The sequence below is a fragment of the Chrysemys picta genome, chromosome 9 (genome assembly GCF_011386835.1).
Source record: "Chrysemys picta bellii isolate R12L10 chromosome 9, ASM1138683v2, whole genome shotgun sequence".
Lineage (NCBI taxonomy): Eukaryota > Metazoa > Chordata > Testudines > Emydidae > Chrysemys > Chrysemys picta.
Window position 1 is genome coordinate 66,344,566 of NC_088799.1, and position 13,154 is coordinate 66,357,719.

Here is a 13,154-nt window from a genome sequence, read left to right on the forward strand (position 1 = left end):
CATGATGACCCTAATTTCCTTCCTTGCTTGTTATTTAATGGCGGGAAGTTTGTTTTGGTGTCCTCCCCCGCTTCCCAATATGTGTCACACAAGATTGGGATCATGGGGATTTTTAAAGATAAAAGCCATTGGTATTGTAAACATTGTCAGATCTCCTTAATAAAGGAGATCCAATGCAGAGCATGTCTTAGGAATGTGATTGCAATTACAAAGGTAATGACATTGTACATGAATTGCATTCCCCTCTTTAGCTTTAAAAAGACAGCAGAGTATACACATTCTATTAAGTCTCCCTGAGGTAGCAGGTCTGCTGCCTGCTTATCTTGTTGTGAGCATCTTTTTAAATGCCACTGCAATGTTAATAATTTTACCTGAGTAATTCTTCCATTTCTCGTTACCTGGGGGATTGTTAATGGCTGAGAATCCTATTCAGACTTTCTCCAGCTCAATCAAATCTTGAAGGCGCCAGTTTACTTTTATTGATCAGTGGGTTCCTGACAAGGTTTGCCACAAGGAAGCATCATCATCCTTTTTTTTTTTTTAACTCAAAAGGGAACAGCTTGTTTTAAAGTTTGCAGCTAAAAGCTTCTAAGCATATCTTAAAAACATCTGAGCACAATGCTAATTGTTCTTTTAAAATGTCCAGGCAATATTTTAGAAGGCTGCCAAATACACAAATAACATCCTGTGTTTGAGACAAAACCTTCTTAATGCCCTTTTTAGGCCTTTTTAATTATACCTAAATGCACTTTATTGCCACACACTGAGATCAAAGATAAATAACAATGTTAAATACAATGGAGGTTTTGTTTTATTTTTGAAAGACATAGGACGTTGACATGTTACCTTCCCCAATATTTATACTCTGCATTTCTGAGATATATTTACAAAATTAACACCCTGCATAAAATACATGTATTGTCAACCATATAGTTAGGTTGCATATCTTTTTTTCTCCTGTGTTTCTATGCTGAAAGTCCTTGACACCTAAAATATTGTTAGAGCTTCCTCCAGTGCATTAAAGTAAATGAAAAGACCCCTATTGACTTCAGTGGGGATGATTTAGGCCCTCCGTATTATGCTATCCTACAGCTTTTCCAAGTTTACTGTCCTACTGATATTCTTTGCCTTAATTTTATATACAGTAAGTTTCAATGTGAACCCCTTAGTATATTATTCAAATATAAGGTGTCCAACCCAATAAAAATCTGACAAGTGGGTTAATTTTGGCATACATAATATTTTTTAAGTATACATTAAGAAGGACAACTGGATCGGGCCCTACGTGTTAGAAGTAGACAGTAATGATTGTAGCAAATATTATGAATCCATTTCACTTTCATTAATCTCACGGTGAAAGTGTAATCATCAGCATTATGACTCTATCAATATTGTCACAGTGGCTAATTATTAGTTTACTCACCCGCTCTGAATTTACAAGTACAGGAGCTCATGGTATGAGTCCCTTTAAACTTTTTATCACTTATACCTTTTATAAGATGTTCATTGCTCCCATAGACAGTTCATTCTAAATAGCTGACAGAGAAACCTTTAGACAAAGATGTGCTGAACTCCCGCACGTGTGCTTAACACATTGAGGCTAAATCCAGACTTTCCATTCAATGTGGAACATTCCTGCAGGAAGGAGCTGATGAAATCAGTAATTAAAGGGCCCACTCTGGCTGTTTCAAAACTCCCTTTTGACTTTTTCTTGAATACAGCAGACTGCATGCTTGGACTTTAAATATAAACATGAAACCAATACATTGAACCTACCAAAAACCAGCCAATCAACCAACCAAAAAATAGAAACACAGGCAGACTCTTGTTCTCTGACTCAGCTCCCAGCCTACACTATTTAATTTACAAGCCTATTGTCAGTTTCATTGATTAAAGATTCAGTCTGTTGGAAAGCTAGTCATGGAAGAGTTTAAACACCCCTCCTTTCTATTCAGTGACCCTAATTATCAGGCAGAGACAATGCAAGAAAAGGCCTTCTCCTGACAGTGTAACATTCATTATGGCTAGTTGATCTCAATTCAATGCACATTCCCATGTTTTTGGATTAAAGCCGTTTTGCTGTTGTTGTGCAACATCAATATTTGATGTGTTGGGCCTGAGAGAGATGTGTCAAAGCCAATGGCAACACAAGAGATCTTGTGTCATATGTTGTTATATTTGTATTCACCACTTTTAGCCTTTTTTGGGTGAATTTTTTTTTTGTAAATGAAAGGTAATGCGTTGAAGTAATGTCAACGAGAAACAAATGATGTGGCAAACGTGATTTCCCCCCTCAAAAGTAATAATGCATGATATGCAGTCAATATCTTAGATGAGCAAAGCCAGAGCTCAAACACTGCGGGTGGCTCTACTATTTAAAGAGGAAAAAGCCTTGCTGTGTTTTGCCTCCAGCTTATTGCCAAACGCCTCATAATATTAAGGGTGCATTTCAAAGTCGGGGGCTGCAGGGGGAAGAGAAGGAACCGCCCCAACATTTACATCCATTGACAACCAGACAAAACACACATTGACAAATAAAACCCTGGTCGGTTTCGTGAAAGGGATTGAAAGCAACAAGGAAACAGCCCGATCCTCGCTGCATGCATCCCTGGCCCAGAAGGAAGCTGCGAAGGGCTCGAACTGCCCTGCCCGCTCTTAGGTACCACTCTGTAAGTTTCTCCGGCTGGCTCCCTCCCCTTGCTCCGCTTTGGCCCCTCCCCTGGGCCAGGAACGCGGTTCCATGGCCGCTGATTGGCTGCAGCCCGGCGTAGCTCAGGTCCGGAGCCGCGCTCTCTCTCCAGACGGTGTGGTGGCCAGGAGTTTGCAGCAGCAGCAGCCGCCGCAGCGGCGGCGAGCGAGGTGGAGACGGAGCAGTAGGGAAGCCAAGCTGCCCAGCGCTCTGGCACACGCGTGGCACCGCTGGGGTGGGCTTGCCCCAGGCACCAGCACCCCCGCCGCCAGCCCTGCAGCAGCTGCGGCTCCTCAGGATTTGGGAGGCTCGGATTTGCTGAAGAACTTAAATAAAAAGCTCCTCACTCGTCCACGGCGTCATTTCGGCAGGTTAGGCACACACACGCAGCCAGCCAAGCACGGCGCCCGCCTAGCGCTTCCCCCCCCGGCGTGCGTCCAGCCACGATTCAGTGACTATGAGCCTGGAAGTGAAACTTTCCTGGAGCGAGCTGTATTTTCCCTGCCCATTCGCAAACCAGATGAATGCGAGATAATAATGGAGAGGAAAAAGGCAAAGGCTGTCTCCGAGCTCAGCACGCCAGCGCTCTGATTCACCGCGGAGCAGCCCGCACCTGCTGTAAGCACTTTGCCTAGCCAACCTATTGCTCCTACTTTCCCCGGGCGAGCCGAAGGAAGAGGAGGAGAGGTGGGGCAAGTAGCCCATTGCAGCTGCTGTACAAACTGCTGTAAGAACTTGCGTGGCGGATACGGTGTGAATGACTAGCTCGGGTTTCTAAAGGCGAGCGTGACTTTTCACTGCTAACTCTATGACTCTGAGAGATGACACAGCCTTCTCCATCTCCAGCCCAGGGAAGTGGCTCCGCGTTAGGGCCCTGAGGAACCCCCACTCCCAAAATCCGACCCCCGGGAACATCTTATTTTGCAGACGCTCCCCTCCTCCCCCCTTTCTAGGCTGTGACTTATGATCGGACAAGGCTTCCCCCACCCTTGCACGTTTGCAGCCGCACTTTCACAGCAGCCTCTGTCTCAGTGTCTGCTTGCTTGTATTTTTTTAAATAGGATTTTATTTTTAATGCAATAACCGCGAGGATGTGTTTAAAGTGTGCCTGGTCTCTGCAATGAGGTCTGTGCTATTTTTTTTTTCGGGAGGGGGGAGATATTGCGCATGCCAGGTGCAAATAAATCCAGATTCCCGCATATATTGACTGCTCTGTGATTTTTTTTTAATCTCTCTATAAAAGACAAATTTTCTATAACTTCTAACTTGCATGCACATCGATGGGCGGAAAGCCCAGCTGATTTTATTGGGGTGATCGATGCTAACTTTGATAAAGAGGTGCCACTGACTGCCGGGGGAAGCAGACGAGCTGAGTGTGTCTGTAGACGCGAGACAATTTTTGCCTCTGATTTTACCCTATTTTAAAAGAAACCCCACCCCTGTTCTCCCCCAGACAGCCAAGCACCAAAACAACAGCCCCCCCCCCCGCTTCCCCGCGCGCCTGCTTCAGCGGGGCTATCAACAGGCAACCAGGAGGGAAGCTGGGCGCCAGGTGTGCGGAACCGGGAGATGGATATTCTCCCCATCCTGCTCGCCTTGCTGTGGACCGGGGCAGGAGCCCTGATCAACCTGAAGTACTCGGTGGAGGAGGAGCAGCGCGCCGGCACGGTGATCGCGAACATCGGCAAGGACGCCCGGGAGGCTGGCTTCGTGCTGGACCCCCGCCAGCCCGCCGCCTTCCGGGTGGTCTCCAACTCGGCCCCGCACCTGGTGGACATCAACCCGGGCTCGGGCTTGCTGGTGACCAAGCAGAAGATCGACCGGGACTTGCTGTGCCGCCAGAGCCCCAAGTGCGTGATCTCGCTGGAGGTGATGTCCGGCTCCATGGAGATCTGCGTGATCAAACTGGAGATCAAGGACCTGAACGACAACGCGCCCAGCTTCCCCACCGACCAGATCGAGCTGGAGATCTCGGAGACGGCCAGCCCGGGCACGCGGGTGCCGCTGGAGAGCGCCTACGACCCGGACTCGGGCAGCTTCGGCGTGCAGAGCTACGAGCTCACCCCCAACGACCTCTTCGGGCTGGAGACCAAGACACGCGGCGACGGCTCCCGCTTCGCCGAGCTCGTGGTGGAGCGCAGCCTGGACCGCGAGACGCAGTCCCACTACAGCTACCTGCTCACGGCGCTGGACGGCGGCGACCCGCCCAACTTCGGCACTGTGGAGCTCAGCATCCGGGTCATTGACTCCAACGACAACAACCCGCTCTTCGAGGAGCCGGCCTACGCCGTCAGCGTGCCCGAGAACGCGCCGCCCGGCACGCCCCTGCTCCGCCTCAACGCCTCAGACCCCGACGAGGGCACCAACGGGCAGGTGCTCTACTCCTTCCACAGCTACGTGTCCGAGCGGGCCCGCCAGCTCTTCCACCTCGACCCACAGAGCGGCCTGCTCAGCGTCAGCGGCGCCGTGGACTACGAGGAGGGCCACAGCTACGAGCTGGATGTGCAGGCCAAGGACCTGGGGCCCAACTCCATCCCGGCCCACTGCAAGGTGACGGTCAGCGTGCAGGACGCCAACGACAACCCACCCCTCATCAACCTGCTCTCGGTCAACAGCGAGCTGGTGGAGGTGAGCGAGAGCGCGCCGCCCGGCTATGTCATCGCCCTGGTGCGGGTCTCCGACCGCGACTCCGGGGCCAATGGGCGGGTGCAGTGCAAGCTGCTGGGCAGTGTGCCCTTCCGCCTGCAGGAGTACGAGAGCTTCTCCACCATCCTGGTGGACGGGCGGCTGGACCGGGAGCAGAGGGACCAGTACAACCTCACCATTCAGGCCAGGGACAACGGAGTGCCCTCCCTGCAGGCCACCAAGTCCTTCACCGTCAAGATCACCGATGAGAACGACAACCACCCCCACTTCTCCAAGCCCTACTACCAGGTCATCGTGCAGGAGAACAACACCCCCGGGGCCTACCTCCTGTCCGTCTCTGCCAGGGACCCTGACCTGGGCCTCAATGGCAGCGTTTCCTATCAGATCGTGCCCTCCCAAGTCCGGGACATGCCTGTCTTCACCTACGTCTCCATCAACCCCAACTCTGGGGACATCTATGCCTTGAGGTCCTTCAATCACGAGCAAACCAAGGCCTTTGAGTTCAAGGTCTTGGCCAAAGACGGGGGCAACCCATCCCTGCAGAGCAATGCCACCATCAGAGTGATTGTCCTGGATGTCAATGACAACACCCCTGTGATAACTGCCCCACCTCTGGTCAATGGGACTGCAGAAGTGTACATCCCTAGGAATGCCGGGGTTGGCTACTTAGTGACCGTGATCAAGGCAGATGACTATGATGAGGGGGAGAATGGAAGACTGTCCTATGAAATGGCAGATGGAGATAGAGGGTTTTTTGAAATAGATCAGTTCAATGGAGAGATAAGGACCACCAGAGCATTCGGGGAGACTGCAAAGACTACTTATGAGCTGATTGTGGTGGCGCATGACCATGGAAAAACATCGCTCTCAGCTTCTGCCTTGATTTTGATATACCTATCTCCAGCTCTTGATGCCCAGGAATCCATAGGATCTGTTAACTTGTCACTGATTTTCATTATTGCCCTGGGTTCTATTGCCGCCATTCTTTTTGTCACCATGATCTTTGTTGCAGTCAAGTGTAAAAGGGATAACAAGGAAATAAGGACCTACAACTGCAGGTAACGTGAACTTGTTTCTTTGTACCATGCAATATGTGTTTTGATTTTTCAATGTAAATTACTTTTTGATTTGTTTTAAACCCACAGGTGTATTGCACTTACTTTAGGAACAAAAATGAGGGTTCATGGTATTATGTTGCTTTTAAGAAAATTTCCATAAACGTTTTTTTTTTTAAATTACTCTGGGAGAAGTGTTTTTGAAAAGAATATTCCAATCTGAATAAGTGTGTTTTGACAGTCTGTCCTAATATAAATTTTCTTATGCATTCTGTAGCAGAACAAACCAATCTGTCTTAAATCAGCATAGCTATTTCCTGAGAGTTTAGGGGAAAAAAATGTACAGATTGAATGATTACCAAAAGAAGAGAGATCCCCGATTTTAGATTTCAGGAGAGAACTATGTTTCATATATTTTTGCACTCACTCTTGGGTGAGCAGTACCATCCTGGTTGTAAAGCAAGGTTGGATTTTTGAAGCACTGAGCAGCTGAAAAGGAAAAAGCCCAACGTGAGGAGAGTTGCAGTAGGTGCTCACAGCACTGAGTCAACACATAGGATAGCAAGTCCACACCTACAGTAGTAGTTGGTATTGGTGGGCTTTGCTTTAAGGTTCCTCTGCATGGTGTTTGCATTCTGTCCCCACCAGAGGATGTCACTATGGGCATTTTTTATGTGTTGGTTTTCTCCAGGAGTGGTGGTTATAAAAGGAAAGTGGAAGCTGGGAGAACACACTATGAAAGAAATCACAGTTCAGCTAGAATTCACAAAGTGGAGCAATGCCCTTAAAGCTCTTTCTTTCCATGTAAAAGAACTATTGTGCATGTATGTTTCAGGGTGCAGCTCTTACAAGCAAAAATAAATCCAAAGGAATAGGGGGAAAAGAGTCATTTCCTTGAATAAACCCAATTCCTTGTGAAAATGTAATGGTTGATTTAGTTCTTATTAGTTGTTTTAATGATCATATTTACAACTCTGTATGATTTTGCAATGCATGATCACAAGTCCAAAATGAGGAATGGTAGGTCATCTTTGCATCTGAAACCTTAGCTGCTATGAAAGCCTAATATTTGAAATTGGGTCCCCTGAATATGTAACAGCCATGCGATTATTGTCTCTTTTACTATTCTCTGTGTTACACAAGTTAGTAGACAAATGCTAACCACACATGAATATCAATCAGATGCCATAAAGGAGCAGCTGCAATGCCTCATAAATGGTTTAATCCTGTTACTAGTGAAATAGCCATGACTTCTTCATTCCTTCAGCACTGAATCTTTCAGATGGAAATTCATTTTGATCTACCTTTGTAACATACGATTGCCTGTGGCAATTTTATAGTGCAGAAGAATGTGCAGTCTTTAAAGTTTTATTTACAGAGATATAATAACGGAGAGTTCAGTTTTTATGTCCCATTTTCACAACATAAAGCATGTTTATAAGCCCTTTTGCTGGATGGGGAAAAATCATCTGCAAATAAAGCACTGTATGTGCCATATTATGGGATGCCTAGCTTTAAGTGAGAGCTAATATACCGGATTTCTTGCCAGTTTGGTCCATTAAACAAGAATAGGATCTGAGTGTCTAAAATCAAATCGTGGTGGTGCCCCTAACAACTTCATACATAGGACCAGGAGGCTTAATGTGTTTTAGGGATTAATGAAGTGCAGTTTAATTAAATAATTGGTCAATAGAGAAAGGACATCAAAATGAATGCTGTGAGAATTGGAATTTCCCATTGCCAAACTTAAACATTGAGGTAAACAAAACAATTAAAGCTCTGTCAAGTGTTGTTAGACTAGCCTGCATGCATACAGATCTTTTGCACAACAAAAATCTCCTGAATTCCTTTAATTTATTAACAAGCACAATGGACTGAACATTCTATTATCAGCGTAAATCTGATCAAGCGAAGTCAGCTGCAGAGGCGCAAAGAAGTACTGTATAGGCTTAGCTGTGTATTTGATCATCGTGCGTCCCATATGTGCATTTTGTGTATCTGTTTAGACTTGTCTTTTCTTTTCTTCTTTGTTCAAGGTGCCTGTCAACATCTGCAGGAGGTTTTTCATAAAATTAGTTCATTTATGAAGTGTATGAGAGAGCTGTTTGATTTGGTATCTTTTTTTTTCCTGCTCAGGCAATTAGCTTTGTAGAGCAAGAATGCTTGTACAATATTTACCTTTCTAGAGATAAACCTGTTACTTATTCTTCCTATTATCTCTTAATTGCAATTATTGGATTCCAAAAAACCCACCTTTATCATAATATGAAAAGTAACAAACTCTGTACTTTCGAATGTATATTTCTGGTTATGGTAGTAGTTTAACATAATTCCTTTGAGAAGTATTGCGATGTCTGGAATCTTGTATGCATATCTATATCTATCTGCGTGGCGTTGATAATGATACACGGTCCTCTGTGTCAAAAAAGAACCACAGTCACTTCAATCTAAATGTACAGGGATAATGCCAAGTGCAATCATGGTTTTTAATTATTTTTTCCAGTAGTTTAATGATGACTTTCTTCCTTTGGTATTTTTTAAGAGGAAAAAGACACACATCGTGCATCAGTTCGTTCTTTCAGCAGGTACGAAGCAAAGGGGAAAAAGAGGCATAGAAAAACAAGCTGATGTAAGAAAAGGTCAGAAGGATAGTTTCTCTTTGAAAACACCATTTTTGCTCTCCAGTTTCTAGAAGAAAAACATTTCCCAGGAAGTGGGGAGGGGTATTGGGGGGAGGAGAGAAGAAAGGATCAGGAGAAGATTTAAAGTTATCAAATGCTACCAGGAAAGAGTTGAAATAAAAGCAACCTGGAAACCTTTTGTTATGCAAACAGCCTTTGGAGTGTGGTGGGCTAAGTGTGCAAGATAAGAATATTGTGGAATTTACTGTATTTACTGCTAAGATCTGGAGAAAAACCTCTAGTCATGCTGGTTTTTGATTTACATGAATTAAACACTTTAAAATCCTTATTACACATGAAAATTAATTCAGGTACCCTTTTCAGTTCATGGATCTTAACATTTCCATTTTTTCTTTTCTACAGGCTGAACTTTATTCCTGGTAACTAAATATCAGCAATTATAAACACCAAACAAAATACGGAGGAAATTTTCCCTTCCCTTTCTTTTTGTGTGTGATCTGTAAACTTTATACATAAGAAAACAAGCTCAAGATCATATATTGTCATAGGATTCAAAACATGATATAATGTGCATGAATAAGAAATCTGTGTTGAGATGGGGCTAAGCCCTCTGGGTTTCTTAATATTTATCGAGCAGGACACAGTTCAGGATTCTATTAGATACTCATTTTGCTTCTTCTGTCCCACAGAATTGCAGAGTACTCCTATGGGCATCAAAAGAAATCAAGCAAGAAGAAAAAAATCAGCAAGAATGATATCCGGCTGGTACCACGGGATGTAGAGGAGACAGATAAAATGAATGTGGTGAGCTGCTCCTCCCTTACTTCATCTCTCAACTATTTCGACTATCATCAGCAGACCTTGCCACTGGGCTGCCGCAGATCTGAAAGTACCTTCCTCAATGTGGAGAATCAGAACACTAGGAACACAGGCTCCAACCATGTTTATCACCACACCTTCACCGGGCAGAGTCCCCAGCAACCAGATCTGATCATCAATGGAATGCCATTGCCAGAGGTGAGTGTGGCCAGAACTTTTATAAAGTTTGTGAGGCTGAATCTAAACAGTTTGAGAACCTCCCTAGCAGCAAATGAAAGTTTGGTGTATAGAACTTAGTGTATAAAGGAAATGTGTCTTGTTGCAAGTCATGCCTCCAGACTTTATAGTATCTGCTTCCAGAAGGAGGCAGATGTTAATGTAAATATATCTACATATAATGCATTTTAATTTTTGCAGAGTATTATACTCCACGCATCTGTTGGTGTTGTCATAGTCGTCTCTGGGCTCAAACACAGCAAGCAACAGTATTTAATGCATGCTCTACATGGATGTTCAGATATCATGGTGATGAGCATAGTATAAATACACCTCTACCCCGATATAACGCGACCCGTTATAACATGAATTCAGATATAATGTGGTAAATCGGCGCTTGGGGGGGCGGGGCTGCGCAGTCCGGCAGATCAAAGCAAGTTCGATATAACGCAGTAAGATTTTTTTTTTTGGCTCCCGAGGACAGCGTTATGTCGGGGTAGAGGTGTACATAGTGGTTAAGTTAAGAGTTGGATATAAAAGTCTGAAGTCACATTAAAGCTTTCTAATGGAAGACCCAGCCACTGTAATCACTGACTTCAAATATGGGCACAATCTGCAACTCTTACTCATTTGAGTAATTCTTACTCACCACATGTAGTCCCAGTGAAGTCAGCAGGACTGCTAACGTGAGTAATGATGACAGGGTCAGGCCCATGCTGTGCTAATAGTATTGGTGGAGTGTTGTTTTTTCTTTTTTTGTGCTAATTTCATACATTTTAGCTTTAACGGGATGACTCTTAAGGAAACATCAGATTAGTCAATAGTTAAATTCTTAAGTAGGTCTTTGAAGGTTTTTTTAATCTTTATATGTGGCCATTGGTACTATAGCAGGAATACACAGTGCCTCAGGGTTTTCACTTTAAATTAGGCAGCTGAAGTTCTAATCTCTCCCATATTGTCACCTCACTATTTGTTGTGAGTTAGTGGTGACCATTGAAATAGGTGATGGATGGTGTCTTCCTAAATATGAAGAAATGAGGCAGAGTGCCTGTGGTCCTGGTCACACTCACTGACTTCCTCTAATTCTGTCAGGTGTTTTCTGTACATCATGGGCATTGTTTACTGTTGCTTGTTTGTTTCTCTTTGAATTGTTGTTTGGTATTAAACAAAACAATCAAAGGTTTGTCATGTTTCCTACTTTAAACAGAATAACAAAGTTGAAAAAGCAGCTAAAATATTTATGGCCTACTCTAATCTGCTCTCAATACACCAGTGTAAATGCAAAATGAGTCCACTGAAGACAGTGGAGGTGCTCTAGATTTATACCTTTTTGTCTACCCAGCGATTAAACACCCAGGGCTGGCCTGGGTCAGCTGACTTGGGATCACAGGACTCAAACTACGAGGCCGTAAAATTGCAGTGTGGATGTTTAGTCTTGGGCTGGAGCCTGGGTGCTGGGACTCTCCACCCTCATGGGGTCCCAGAGTTTGGACTCCAATCCAAGCCCAAACATCTACACTGCCATTTTACAGCCCCACGATCCCGAGTCATCTGATCTGGGCCAGCTGCAGGTATTTAATTGCTGTGTAGATACACACCAAGAGCACAGTTTTGCCCTTAGTGTCTGGCTGCAGGCCTATTTTAAAGCAGTTGGTGTCTGTGGGCCTGATCCTGCAGTCCCTATGTTGTCAAAATTCCCACTGAATTCACTGTTTGTAGTGTCATTATAGCTGTGTTGGTCCCAGGATATTAGAGGGGGAAAAAAAAAAGGTGGATGAGGTAATATATTTTATTGGAGCAACTTGGGTCGGTGAGAGAGACAAGCTTTTGAGCCACACACAGTACAAGGTTTAGGAAAGGTACTCGAAATTGTATTGCCTAAATACAAGGTGGAACAGATTGTTTAGCATAAGTAGTGAAAACACATTTTAAGGGGCCATTCAAAGTGAAGTGGCCCATTAGCACTTCTGTAGTCATAGGACAAAAAAGGTGCCATTAGTGAGTTAGATTGTTGTATTAAGCCATAAATCCAGTGTCTCTATTAAGACCATGATATTTAGTGTCTAGCAAAGTTATGAACTTAAGCTCCACTGCTCGTCTTTTGAAGGTGGTGTGCAGCTTTCTTTTGAGGACAAGGAATGAGAGGTCAGATGTGGAACAATCGTTTTTTGAAAAATGTTTACCCTGGGGTTATGTGGTGTTCCTGTCTTATCATTTTTGTGCGTGAGTTCATTCGAGAGCATAGTGATTGTCTGGTTTCACCCCCATGGTTGCTTTGGAGGCATTTAGTGCATTGAATGAGGTACAGCACACATTGTGTTAGGCATGTGTAGAACCTAGGGCTCTTGAAAGGTGTGTTGTGTGGGGTATTGATCATTGTAGCAGTGGAGATATGTCTGTAGGTTTTGCATGCCTTGTTAAGGCAGGGTCTGGTGCTGCTTTGAGTTGTTGGGCCCTAGTCTGTGGGGAGATTGCTTCTGATGATGAGCTAGGTGAGGTTGTTTGAAGACCAGAAGAATTCACTAGAATTTTAGCCTCCATGTGCACTGCATAATTAGGTCCTTTAAAGGGTAGCTTTTGGTGGACCCTGAATAGGGATATAATCCTTTGGTCTTGAATTATTATGAAGTCCCTAGGTAAAATCCAGGTGTAGAGTTTTAAAGGAGGGATTTAGTTTGTAATTAAAAGGTGACTCTTAGTTGTCTTCTAGGTCTTCCAGATATCAACTGCTTTTACCCCTGCTTGCATTCCACATCTGTCCTGCCATAGCAGCTCCAGACTTTTTACATGTTGTCTTACGGTTTTGCCTTTTTCAAGGTTACCCACTTAGATGCACTGAGACAACTTCTGCATCAGTGCACAAGCACACAGAGCCAGTACTGAATATAACAGCCTGTAGCTGCCAGGAGTGAGAGAGTGTCTAAATGCAATTAGGAGGGTACAGCTGAAGTAATAGAGCACTGTTCCACAGAATTAAAGCTCAGTTTAACCTCTGGTGTAGATATAAAAGCTGTAATCAAGTGTCTTGGCTATACCTGAATGGCATTGACTTGTATATAATAACTTGTATAATTTACTGTATAGGCC

The 13,154-nt window shown here is 44.5% G+C and overlaps 1 protein-coding gene across 9 annotated transcripts in view; it reads left to right on the forward strand.

The window, feature by feature from the left end:
* Positions 1–799: 799 nt before the first annotated feature.
* The window catches only part of PCDH19 (protocadherin 19), a 127,932-nt gene continuing 115,577 nt past the window's right edge, over positions 800–13,154 (forward strand). For 5 of the 9 annotated variants that reach the window (XR_010590229.1, XR_010590230.1, XR_010590231.1 and 2 more), the window contains exons 1-2: positions 800–6,393; positions 9,722–10,049. Coding sequence is in view for 6 of the 9 variants with exons in the window: in XM_042853328.2 (XP_042709262.1) it covers positions 4,259–6,393; positions 9,722–10,049 (2,463 nt within the window). In the remaining 3 variants the exon portion in view is untranslated. The other 4 variants (XM_065556467.1, XM_065556469.1, XM_042853325.2 and 1 more) reach the window with 3 other exon arrangements.